This window comes from Anas platyrhynchos, chromosome 31, assembly GCF_047663525.1.
Source record: "Anas platyrhynchos isolate ZD024472 breed Pekin duck chromosome 31, IASCAAS_PekinDuck_T2T, whole genome shotgun sequence".
Classification (NCBI taxonomy): domain Eukaryota; kingdom Metazoa; phylum Chordata; class Aves; order Anseriformes; family Anatidae; genus Anas; species Anas platyrhynchos.
Genome location: NC_092617.1, coordinates 2,027,793 through 2,040,639, shown reverse-complemented (window position 1 = coordinate 2,040,639; position 12,847 = coordinate 2,027,793). Strand labels below are relative to the sequence as shown.

At 50.5% G+C, this 12,847-nt stretch overlaps 1 protein-coding gene across 1 annotated transcript; it reads left to right on the top strand.

The window, feature by feature from the left end:
- Positions 1-4,783: 4,783 nt before the first annotated feature.
- Positions 4,784-5,725, top strand: LOC119714727 (olfactory receptor 14A16-like). Its single transcript, XM_038171716.2, has one exon. The coding sequence runs from the start codon at positions 4,784-4,786 to the stop codon at positions 5,723-5,725; it is 942 nt and encodes a 313-aa protein (XP_038027644.2).
- Positions 5,726-12,847: the final 7,122 nt, after the last annotated feature.

The following is a 12,847-nucleotide window of genomic DNA, read 5'->3' as shown; positions in this document are numbered from 1 at the left end:
CCTCTACAACAATTTCGGAGAGGTAAGAGGCTTCCTGCAATGTTGATGCTGCTTTAACACAGAATTAAAACTGTAAGGCTATTAGCCAATTTTAAAAAGTAACCAGTTTTAATGAAAACCCATTTTTGAAGAGTTTTAAAGAGTAATCCCTAAACCTAAATGCCACTCCAACGCCCCGACAAGAATCCCCTATTCTAATGCTTGAACTCAAATTATTCCATGAAGCAAAACTCAGCCCACTTTTTTTACCCTTTACCCTTGCCTTTACTCTTGTGTTCACCCTAATCCCTGCCTTCAATACTAGCATTAACATGCTCCATTAAACCTAGACTTCTAGGCAGATGTAAAACAAAAACCTATTCCACAAAGCTTGTCCATAACCTAACCACAGACCTGACACCCTAAACAGGACAGCCCATCTGCTAAATTTCTAATCCAGAAAAGTGAACCCTTGTCTCTAAGGGACTAGAGAAGTCAGCTCTACCTCAGGATCTCCTGCCGCAGCAGCAGGAATGTGGCTGTGGCAGGGACTGCGAGGTCACTTCTGTCTGTAGGTGGCAGGTCACCCTTGACATAGACCTGGGATCTGCACTTTTGGGCTGACATCTGGCAGTGGCCCTGCTAGGCCAGCAGAAGGCACCTGCTTGGCATGCTGACTGGGGGATCCCCTCTGCCTCCAGACCCAGGAGGACCCAGGCAGAAAGAAGGCCCGCATATGGGTCATCTTGTCCCTTCAGCTTGAGTCCATGACTGGAGAGCAGGAGGCTCATAGCTTGGCTGTGTCTTGCCAAGAAGCTGCAAGAGCAGCAGCCAGCCCATTCCTTTAAAAATGTTCATGAGGTGACTTCTGTCTTGTTGATTGCTGCACCCATGGGCTGAGGCCAACTGCATGAAGTTCAACATAGCCAAGTGCTGGGTTCTGCACTTGGGGCACAACAACTCCATGCAATGCTGTGGGAAGGGCGGCTGGACAGCTGCCCAGGGGAAAAGGACCTGGGGATATTGGTGGGTAGTCGGCCTAGTATGAGCCATCAGTGTGCTAAGTTGGCCAAGAATCATAGAATCATAGAATCATAGAATATCCTGAGTTGGAAGGGACCCTTAAGGATCATCAAGTCCAACTCTTGACACCGCACAGGTCTACCCAAAAGTTCAGACCATGTGACTAAGTGCACAGTCCAATCTCTTCTTAAATTCAGTCAGGCTTGGTGCAGTGACCACTTCCCTGGGGAGCCTGTTCCAGTGTGCAACCACTCTCTCTGTGAAGAACCCCCTCCTGATGTCCAGCCTAAACTTCCCCTGCCTCAGCTTAACTCCGTTCCCGCGGGTCCTGTCGCTGGTGTTAATGGAGAAAAGGTCTCCTGCCTCTCGACACCCCCTTACGAGGAAGTTGTAAGAAGGCCTGCCTTGTACCAAGGATACTGTGGTCAACAGATGTAGGGAAGTGACAGTCCTTCTGTACTTGGCCCTGGTGAGGCCACACCTCAAGGACTGCATTCAGCTCTGGGGCTACCTGTGTAAGAAGGACATGGATCTATTAGATCTGTGCCCCATCCTGTGATGCATTCAAGGCCAGGTTAGATGGGCTTTCATCAACCTGGTCTAGTGGAAGGTGTCCCTGCCCATGGGAGTTGAGTTGGAATTATGTGATCTGTAAGGTCTTTTCCTACCCGAACTATTCTGTGATTCTGTACATTTGAAACACAGCACCATACCAGCTACTAGGAAGAAAAAATAACTCTGTCTCAGACAAAACTAAGACAATATCCAGCACTTATTCCATACAATCTATGTCATGCTCAGCTCTGTCAATTTCTGATTAATCACCACCACCTTTCCTGTCTTTTGATATGAACACAAAAACGTCATGACCTTATTCGATTGGTGTCAATAATAATAGTAATAATAATAATTCCTTTTGCGTTCTATTAAATTGCCTTTATCTCAACCCATGAACTTTTACTTTTTTTTTTTTTTTCCTCTGAGTTCTCTCCTCCGTCCCATTGGATGAATAGATTTGTAGTGCTGAGCTGCCTGCAGGGTCAAACCACAGCAAGTCTTCTTGGTGCCTAGCATGGAGCACAGAGGTTGAGATGCCAGATCTGACCACAGCATTTTAAAAATAAATTGTTATAAGCATTAGATGAGTTTAACAGTTGCTGATCACAATATTGATCTTTTTGATCTGGGGTCTGTTGTGCTACTTTTCAGAACTGTGTTGTATAACACATAAGTAACTTCCATGTCATGCTGTTTATCAGTTCTGGGGGTTGGTTTAAGGTTACTGCCTTGCTGTATTGGATAACACTGACTTCTGATAGGATAAAATTATTGCCCCCTCAATACCTGAGGAACCATCTCTTCATCTCTTGGAAACTATGAAGAATTACAGTCTTTGCCTTTTCTCCTCAGGGATTAAATCTATGCAGGGTGGTGGGGGATGCTTTTCCCCACTTCTTCACTCTCCCTTTCTCCTCCACCTCATGCTTCTCCTCCGGGCTAATTACAACAGCTCTTCAAAGCTTTGAATATCTTTGGGATGGTCAAACCAGCATGTTCCTATTTTTAGGTCTCCTCAATGCCATTCAGGTTTTGTTTAAGTTTAAACAACAACTTAAACGTGCCATCCAGAGATCTGTCCAGAGGCAGGAAAGCTAGGAGTAGCAGGGAGAGTTCGAAGATCTGGGCAGCCACCTACAGCAGTGGACACGTCAATTGCTTTGGAATTTCACCTCTGAGCAAGTGCAATCTTAAACAAAACTATGAAATGCTTAAGCGTGTCATCACCCCGGCAATTCCAAACAGACACAAAACACTGCAATATGATGGTTGTTAAGTTATGCTTATGAAGCTACAGTCCACATCTCTCCCACCCCTGTGACTTTTCTCAAGAAGTTGGTGATGACTTCAGGCTGCTTCAAACACCACACCCCAGCAGATACCCTGCTGCTCTCAGGAGCTGTCAGCCCTGAGGCCTTGGGGACACCTCGAGGGAGCCCAAGGGCACAGAGCAAGCGATGCCATGGTCGGGTGCTGTGCTGCTGAGCTGGGCCGGGCTCCTGGGCACAAGGGGAGCTCCTGGTAAGCGCTGCAGAGAGACGGCTGTGCCCAGGAGCAGCTTCTCTGCACAGCGCAGCAGGGCTGGGGGCTCTGACTGCAGGTGGCACACAGAGAGGACAGAAGGAGAGAGGGCTTGGAGGCACTGAGGAGCGCAATAACAGAGGGCAGCGTGTGGCAGGACACATCTGCAGGCTCTTGGCACCGTGAGGCTCTGGAAGCAGGGCACTGCAGGTGGGGTTGCCAGAGGGGTCTTCTACAGCTGGCACATCACATGGCTGATAGCATCTGTCAGGGTTGGTCTCTCTGTTTCTGCAGTGCTTTAGATAATGGCATTATGAGGGGCAATTCAGGAGGAAGATCGAGGCTTGGCATATGTGAAGGGGAAGACTTTTTCTGCAGTCTGTGCTTGCAGACTGCTGCAGTGGACAGGAGGCAGGTTTCATTTTCAGGATTGTACAGGAGACTGAGACTCCTGGAGCATTGCATTGAGAAATCAGTAACTCGGTGATCAAATTTGTAAAGTACCTTCCCAAACATCATCTCATGGACTGCACCAGCATCATCATAATGTGGTCCTCTCAGGTTTTATCCTAGCTTATCTTTAGGAGCTACAAAAGCTCTGATACCCCCTGTCTTTGGGAAGTGTCTGCAGGCTAAAGCAGAGCAAACAGCATTTGCAATGATAAGGAGCTGCCTCCTCTGCAGGCAGAGCTGCAGCACAGGAGGGTCTGCTGAGTGTCCGTCTGTCCCTCCCTGGCCTTGCCTCCCCTGGCAGCAGCACGCTGGCATTCCTCCTGGCTTCTCCAGCTGGCCGTGCTGCTGCTGGTCTTGTTCCCAGGCTGGCTGGGGATGGGGGTTTCACATGCCCGTGGGGTGAGCCCTTGGTGTGCTTGGGGGAAGGGGAGTACGGGGACAGGGTGAGAGTTCTGGAGATCTGCACTTTGTGCCTGGATTCCTCTGCCCTCAGCAGTGTCGTGGTTTCTTAGGTACTGGAACAGGCACCACAGGAAAGTGGTCACAACACTGAGGCTGCCAGAATTTAAGAAATATTTGGGCAACCCCCTCAGATACATAGACCAATTTGGGGGTTTTCACGTACAGATTCAGGGGTGGGATTTGAATATCCTTGTGGGCCCCTTCCAAGCTGGGATATTCTATGACTCCATGTCTCTATGAACCTATGAGTCCAATAGTTCTGTAGCTCAGGAAATGCCAGCACAGGCCAAATGAGCTTAACCGTGGCTGTTGTCTCTAAATGAAACTCAGCACCAAAGGAACCATCCTCTTTTGTCTGAGGATCGACAGGTTTTCACTTGAAATGCCTTAGAAAACAGAGCAGGGTGAGCAGATCGGTACAAAATGCAAAAATAAATTCCCACAGCTCTGTTCTGCAGTTGGGTAAACTGGGAGCAACAATATTGAAAAGCTCTTTATAATCATAAATTATACTCTCTATTGAATCTGAGAGTACCCCATCTTCCTCTTTACCTCTGGTTGTGGGGCAGGACTGACTCCTTTCTTACTCAGATCAGGGTCACCTGCTCCCAGGGATACCCTAAGGCAGCATGAAGTAGACCACATGAAAGGGCCCTGCTAAAAGCCTGACTGAAAGAATTTTCAGGGCAGTTAAGCGAGAAATGGAAGAAGTTTATCTCAGGTATGTCTTCTTATTTATTAAAGATTTTTTCTTCCTTGAGCAGTAACCCATGGCCAGAACCACCAAATGCCCAACAGCAGCTCTGTGAGTGAGTTCCTCCTGCTGGCATTCGCAGACACGCGCGAGCTGCAGCTCCTGCACTTCGCGCTCTTCCTGGGCATCTACCTGGCTGCCCTCCTGGGCAACGGCCTCATCCTCAGCGCCGTAGCCTGCCACCACCGCCTCCACACCCCCATGTACTTCTTCCTCCTCAACCTCGCCCTCCTCGACCTGGGCTGCATCTCCACCACTCTGCCCAAAGCCATGGCCAATGCCCTCTGGGACACCAGGGCCATCTCCCATCAAGGATGTACTACACAGGTCTTTCTCTTTGTCTTGTTGATGTCATCGGAGTATTACCTTCTCACCATCATGGCGTACGACCGCTACGTTGCCATCTGCAAGCCCTTGCACTACGGGAGCCTCCTGGGCAGCAGAGCTTGTGCCCAGATGGCAGCAGCTGCCTGGGGCAGTGGCTTTCTCAATGCTGTCCTGCACACGGCCAGCACATTTTCCCTGCCCCTTTGCCAAGGCAATGCTGTGGACCAGTTCTTCTGTGAAATCCCCCACATCCTCAAGCTCTCCTGTTCAGATTCTTATCTCAGGGAAACTGGCATCCTTGTGTTTAGTGTTTCTTTATCATTTGCTTGTTTTGTTTTCATTGTGCTGTCCTATGTGCAGATCTTGAGGGCTGTGCTGAGAATGCCCTCTGAGCAGGGACGGCACAAAGCCTTTTCCACGTGCCTCCCTCACCTGGCCGTGGTCTTCCTCTTTCTTAGCACTTCCATGTTTGCCTACTTGAAGCCCGCTTCTATATCTTCCCCATCTCTGGACTTGGTGGTGTCACTTTTGTACTCAGTGGTACCTCCAGCAGTGAACCCCATCATCTACAGCATGAGGAACCAGGAGCTCAAAGTTGCAGTGAGAAAATTGTTTCTATATGTGCTTCTTAAGCATCAGTGTTGTTAACATTATTGTGATTTTTATCATACCATTTTTATACTTAGTATTATTATCATATTGTAATAATAATAATAATCCTCTAAACGCTACCATTCGATTTGAGAAAGTGACATGAGAGTTTTTCATACCATTTTTTGTTTTTATTATTTTCATAACTTCTGATATTGTTTTAATTTATTAAGTAATTTTTTTTTTACTTTGACTACATCTTCCATTCAACCTATTGAACTAGGCTTCCTCTGTAGGTATAGACAATAAAGAAGACAGCATAAATTCAATGGTCTCAGTATCCCTCTCTTCCCATCTACTCTGGAGCAGCCCCAGCACGCAGGAGGGGCTCAGGGCCAAGAGCCCAGCAACCACATGCAGGAGCAGCCCCTCCCTGCCCACTGGGCTCTGCCTCTCTGCTGCCTTCGGGTCAGGGCTGCTGTTTCCCTGGAGCCATGGCCATGGCCAGCAGCAGGACGTGGCCTTTTCACTGCTGCTCTCTTTTGGCTTCCACATTGTGCTTCTTTTTTTTCTGGGTTAGACCTGATATCTCCTGTACCTTGGTGACAGTCCTGTTGTCTCTGCAGTGGCATCCCTGTGGCTGCAGGCAGCAGCAGGCACTGTGCAGCCCTGGGTCACAGCTGCCTCCCTGTTAGCACCACAGTAACAAATGGGGTTTTAGTTGGGGCTTCCTGGAATGAAGAACATAGACTTAAATTCCAAAGACAGTCTGTGAGGGACCAAGGGCTTGACCAAGAGCTTTATGGCAGCACCTGACAGCAACTGGTCTTGGACTCATCAGCATGAGACTGCACCCTCTGCAGTGGGGCTGCAGAGCTTGTGCCAGCCTGGAGAGGAATCTGGAGCTTCCAGGAGATGTCAGGGGAACTGCAGGGAGAACATGCAACGTTGAGTTGGTAGGGATTAGAACCTCATAAAATTAATGGCCATCCAAAGAAGAGTTTGGTAAAGAAAAAGGGGAATCTGAGGAGTCCATGGGGTAAGGACAGCTCTGCCATGCCAGGAGTTGTGGTGATGTGCCAGCAGCAGAGACCTCTAAGAGTGTAGAGTAATTGAGGATAACCTTCTTGAGGCCTCATGGACCAGGTCTGGTGCAGCACTCGCCTGCCCTTTGTGCCCTCAGAGACACCCCATGGTCCTGCCCAGCACTGCCCTGTGCTGCTGAGCCATCAGCACACATGGAAAGGGGCTCAGCCGCAGAGATCCCCATGGATGTAGGTCTCCTGCCCACCCTGAGCAGCACAGGCAGGGGAGGAGACCCCCAGGGATCCCAGGGCACCACAGCCCCTGGCTCTCACAGCAGCACCGCCAGCTTGGGGGCTTGAGGGGAGCACGGGGAGGGAAGCAGCAATGGCTGGCCAGGCCAGCACGGACACACTGCCCTGGGCAAGGCTCTCTTGGAGCAGGGATGGCCCTTGGGAAGAGCAGGGCAGCATTGCTGGGCCTGCACTGATGGGGAAAGGGGAAAGGGAAAGCTCTTTGTGCAGGCCCCTGCTCGGGGCAGGCTGCTCTGTGGCTGGGCCAGGCCTCTTGTGCTGGCCTGGGGAGCGGAGCTGGCCCTGCGGGGCACAGGCACTGTGTGCTGGGGATCTGCCAGGCAAGAGAGCAGGGCTCCTGCAGCTTCACAGACCTCCATCTCCTGGCACAATGGACACCTCCTTGCTCCATGCATCCAGCAGATAAACACCTATCGGCCACCTGCTTTCTTCATGAAGAATTGGAGGCAGAATTGCAAAAGTAAATAAAACTCATAAATTGTGAGCCACAGAAGGCCCTGATGCTGTGCAAGAAATGTTCAAAATCAGCAACCACAACTGTGGGTGACTATCACTGGTCACATATCCAAAACACAGTACCACAAGGGGCTGCTTTGCAGAGAGAAACTCCATCCCAACCACAGCAGGTACAGGGCCCCTGATGGACAAGAAGACTCCCTCTGAACTCTGGAAGGAGCCAGGAAGGTGCTAATAAGCACCAGGACAATTGAGGAAGCCTAAAGGCACTTCTGAAGGGTCACTGAGTGCCACCTGAGAGGCAGTGCTGGGCAGTGGGGAGGGCCAGGAGAAAGACTTGTGAGAAGGCTGTGAGAAACAAGGAAATCCGGGGCTTTAGCAGATCCTTAATGTCCTGCCTGAGTCCCCAGATGGAAAGCAGGGTATGTCTGTGGGTGGAGAAGTAGCCACATCTTGGGACTGGGACAGGGCTGAAGGGCCCTGCGTGAAGCTGGGCTGATGGAGAAGTGTCCACCTTGCATGTGTGCCTCAGCCTGGGAGCAAGGACCTGCCCGCGGTGCAGGATGGCTGGGCTGTGCTCAGCCATGCCCCAGGAGATGACCTTGCTCTCTTCCTCCCCACCACTCCCCACACAGGACAGGCCCTCAGGAAACACCCCTGAGCCTGGAGATGCACCAACCTGCTGTGCTGAGGTGCCACTACTGCAGGGGGAGAGGGGAGGCTTGGAGAGACACATGGGGCCAGAGGGCAAGAGTGGTGTGGCCTGAGGAACTGAGTGCCTGGGAAAAGTTACCCTGGAGCCATAGGAGCCATTCTGGGAAGAAAACTTGTAGGCAGGAACCACATTTTTGTGATGGTGCTGATTTGCTGGGCACATGGTGCAGGGTGCTCTAATGGACTTTTTTATCCTTTACCATCGTATATTAAGTAGTGCTTTTCTCTGAAATAGAGCAGCCAACAGAGGTGTGATGGATAATCTGAGACCATGAAAGCCATCAGAAAGCTGATCCCAGTGAGATGTCTGATATGGGGAGGTCAGGAGAAGGCTGGACGGGAGAGATGTGAGATCTGGGGGAGGGAATAGGGGCTTGGCCAGCAGAAATTAAGGATTTTGTAGAGGTAAGTTGGTTCAGGTTATGCTGATGCTGCTGTAACCATGACCTAAAACAATCACATGCAGCCCTTCCCCACTTTCAATCAGTAACCTTAAGTCACAAATCTAAATGCTGCTCCACACCCTGACGGGAATCCACTACTCCAATGTCTGAACTCAAAGATTCCCTTGAAGTCAAAACTCAGCCAATAGCCTCTTTCTCTTAACGTTTCTCTATTGCTCACCCTGATCCCTGACCTTAACACTAGCATTAAAAGGCTCTCTTTAACCCTGGACTTCTAGGCAGACCTTAACAAAATCGTAAATCGCAAAGCTTGCCCCAGCAGGAGGAATGTGACTGTGGCAGGCACTGTGAGGTCACTTCTGCATCTGCACTTGATAGGACAGCAGCAGGAACGTGTTACAGAAAGGAACTGTGAGGTCACTTGTGTCTGGAGGTGGCAGGTCAGCCTTGACATAGACCTGGGATGTGGACTTTTGGGCAGACATCTGGCAGTGGCCCTGCTAGGCCAGCAGAAGGCACCTGCTTGGCATGCTGACTGGGGGATCCCCTCTGCCTCCAGACCCAGGAGGACCCAGGCAGAAAGAAGGCCCCATATGGGTTGTCCTGTCCCTTCTGCTTGAGTCCATGAGTGGGCAGCAGCAGGCACAAGACTTGGAAGCTGCTGCTGAGGTGACTTGTGTGTGGTTGGCTGAGAGGCCTCAAGGAGCCTGATGGGTTGGGATGCCTACTTTAAAAGTGGTTTCCACCCTGATGGAGCGTTCTTTGGTAGTAGGAAAGAGCAGGAGAGAAAAAAATGCACAAAGAGAACCTTGGAAGGTTGGCACTGGCCATGAGGAGGAAGAAATGTCCAGGGGAAGAGCTGGTCTTCCTGCTACAGACTAGGACAAAGACAAAATTAAGTACCTCAGCCTTTACCTTATCTCTAGATCATCACCAGATTTCCCCCACATCCAATAAATGATGATGACTCTCCTTAATCCTCCTTTATTTAAAGTATTTATGTAAGCAGTTTTTATTGTTTTTGATATTAATATACAGATGGAGCTCCAGCTGGGCTTTGGTCCTTCTAATTTTGAGCTGCACTGCCCCATAACATTTAGGACACAGCTCCAGACAAACTGACAGCTTGCATGAGAAGGAAGCACAGAAGAGGTGGAACCTGGCAGCCTACCATCCCCTACCCTTCAATGACTCTGCTGCAGTTCCATTCAACTGTTTACTCCTGTGTTATCCAAACATTCTGGCAAGTCCTGATGCTGCTATCTTGCCAGAGAGAGCACAATCACACAAAAGATGAATCGTCTTCCTGCAGACATGAACAGCTTAGAGAATGGAGCATCAGTGTGGGCGAACCTCAAGAAACTGCAGGATTTTGCCTAGAAAAACCTCTTGACATTTACAAGGAGAAGAGTTTACTCCTGCACCAGAGGAAGAGGAACCTCACACATGGGGGAGACTGGGACCCTGCTGAGTGAGCAGTGGCCAGAAGGAGGAGGGCCTAGGCACCATGAGGGATGCCATACGAGCAGTGGTGCCAGCTCACCAGGAACCAGGCCAGCTTCCTGCAGAGCTACCTTATATTTGTTTTCATGGCTATGGCTGTTGTCACTGCCACTGAGCCTTATAAGGAGACTGCTAATCACTAAAGCAACGGAGCCTAATTAACTCCTCACCCACCCATGAAACAGGCAGGGGTTCGTACCATTCTTCTACACTTGGCCATGCACATCCCCATCTCCTACTGCCCCACAAAGAGCCCTGAGCAACCTTTGAAGAGAGAGATCTCCCTTCCTTGAGTTGGGAGTCAAGTCCTGGCCCTTGTGCTTGGTGACACACATCCAGTTTTCCTACACATCAGTGTCACCTTCACATTGCCTTTGTCTCCTTGTCCTCACTGCCTCCAGGGTTCTGCTCTAACGAGCTCCAAGGGAGGCTGTGTCAGTGCTGGCCCTCAGGGGGACACTGCAGGAATCTTGCCTCTGACTTGCACTTCTGGAGAGATGTCTTCAATTGTCTCGGAGTGCCTGAGGTTCATGGGCTCATCAGCCAAGCCCCCAGAGGGGTGATCGCAGTGCCTTGGGCTGGTGCTGTGCTGCTGAGCTGGGCCATGCTCGTGGGACAGAGTGAGCCCGTGGCAAGAGGGCCGTGGTGCAGAGAGACAGCTGTGCCCAGGAGCAGCTCCTCTGCACAGTGCAGCAGGGCTGGGGGCAGTGCGTGCAGAGACAGAGTGCTTAAAGGCAGGGAGAAGTGGCAGGATGCACAGAGCTCACTGGGGAAGAACACTTCCCAGCCCTGAACCCAGCAGTCTCTGGCTGGAGGGCAATGCAGCTGCAGTTCCTGGAGGAAGGAAAAGCTGGGGGTGCAGGCAGAGCTGCCCAGGGCTGTGGTGCAGAGCAGGGTCCCTGCTGTGCCCCAGGGTCTGTGTGCCAGGGCAGGGCCTCTGCTGCTTACCAGGCTCAACACTCAGCCTGCCCAGGGAGCCCAGGTGCTTGGACAGGGGAAGGGCAGGGCAGGGGCTGCCTGCAAAGGGAAGGCACTTTCTGCACTCTCTGCCTGACTCTTCCTGCTCTGATTGTGGCGCAGGCTCTGTGTTAATGGGGTAGTTGGATTTGCACTGGTGACTGAACTTCCTATTGCATTGAACTGAGACACAAACAGGTTAGTGATGAACGTGAGAATATCCCTTCTATTCTCTCTGCTTACACACTGCACCAGGTCTTTTCTGTGCTGTTCTTTAGGACCTGCAGGCAGGGGGATGTGTTTTTTTAGCACAAACTCTGAATACATCCATCCCCCAGCTGAGTGTTGCAAGAAGCCAGCAGCTGGGCCCCACGGGATGGACAGAGGAGCCCTCCTCAATATGAACTCTGGCTGAGGTTTCTGCCAAAAGCAACAAGATTTACCACTACAGTGGAGCAGAGGTGTCCAGCTTGGGGGCTGATGGGCAGAGGTGGCTGCTGTGTACAGGACACTCAGCAGGCACAAATGAGGGCTCCAGACAGGGAGATAGACAAAGATCCTCTTGGAAACAGGGAATGTAAGGCTTTCACTGGGAATTTTTGTCAGAAACATTACTCATAACAGTCTATACATGTATATTTTTTACTCATTTCACAGGTTCTATGTCAGAAAATGCCCAACATCAGTTCAGTCACTGAGTTCCTCCTGCTGGCATTCACAGACACACGCGAGCTGCAGCTCCTGCACTTCGCGCTCTTCCTGGGCATCTACCTGGCTGCCCTCCTGGGCAACGGCCTCATCCTCAGCGCCGTAGCCTGCCACCACCACCTCCACACCCCCATGTACTTCTTCCTGCTCAACCTCGCCCTCCTCGACCTGGGCTGCATCTCCACCACTCTGCCCAAAGCCATGGCCAATGCCCTCTGGGACACCAGGGCCATCTCCTATCAAGGATGTGTTGCTCAGGTCTTCTTTTTTGTCTTCTTGGTTGTAGCAGAGTATTCCCTTCTCACTATCATGGCCTACGACCGCTACGTTGCCATCTGCAAGCCCCTGCACTACGGGAGCCTCCTGGGCAGCAGAGCTTGTGCCCAGATGGCAGCAGCTGCCTGGGGCAGTGGCATTCTCACTGCTGTCCTGCACACGGCCAACACATTTTCCCTTCCCCACTGCCGAGGCAATGCTGTGGACCAGTTCTTCTGTGAAATCCCCCAGATCCTCAAGCTCTCCTGCTCAGATGCCTACCTCAAGGAAGTTGGGCCACTTGTGTTTACTGTTTCTTTAGGCTGTGGTTGTTTTGTTTTCATTGTGGTGTCCTATGTGCAGATCTTCAGGGCAGTGCTGAGTATGCCCTCTTGTCAGGGCCGGCACAAAGCCTTTTCCACGTGCCTCCCTCACCTGGCTGTGGTCTCTCTCTTTGTCAGTACTGCCGTGTTTGCCTACCTGAAACCCCCCTCCATTTCCTCGCCGTCCCTGGACCTGGTGGTCACACTTCTCTACTCGGTGTTGCCTCCAGCAGTGAACCCCCTCATCTACAGCATGAGGAACCAGGAGCTCAAGAATGCAGTGAGGAAACTCTTTCCATACATTCTTTTTAAGCATCCATGATGTGTTCAGAAGATTTATTCTTAATAATATGCAAATATTTTGACTCACATTATGTTGTATCATTTTTATCATTACAAGTGTTATCATGACATTGTCATTAATAATAATCCTATCAGAAATCAAAGGATATTTGGGAAAATGAGAGAACATTTTTAAAATTACTTTTCTCTCTTAATATTTTAACAATATTTTATTTGTTT

Excerpts from the sequence above, each read along its gene's own strand:
- LOC119714727 (XM_038171716.2), top strand. The coding sequence starts at position 4,784 with ATGCCCAACAGCAGCTCTGTGAGTGAGTTCCTCCTGCTGGCATTCGCA.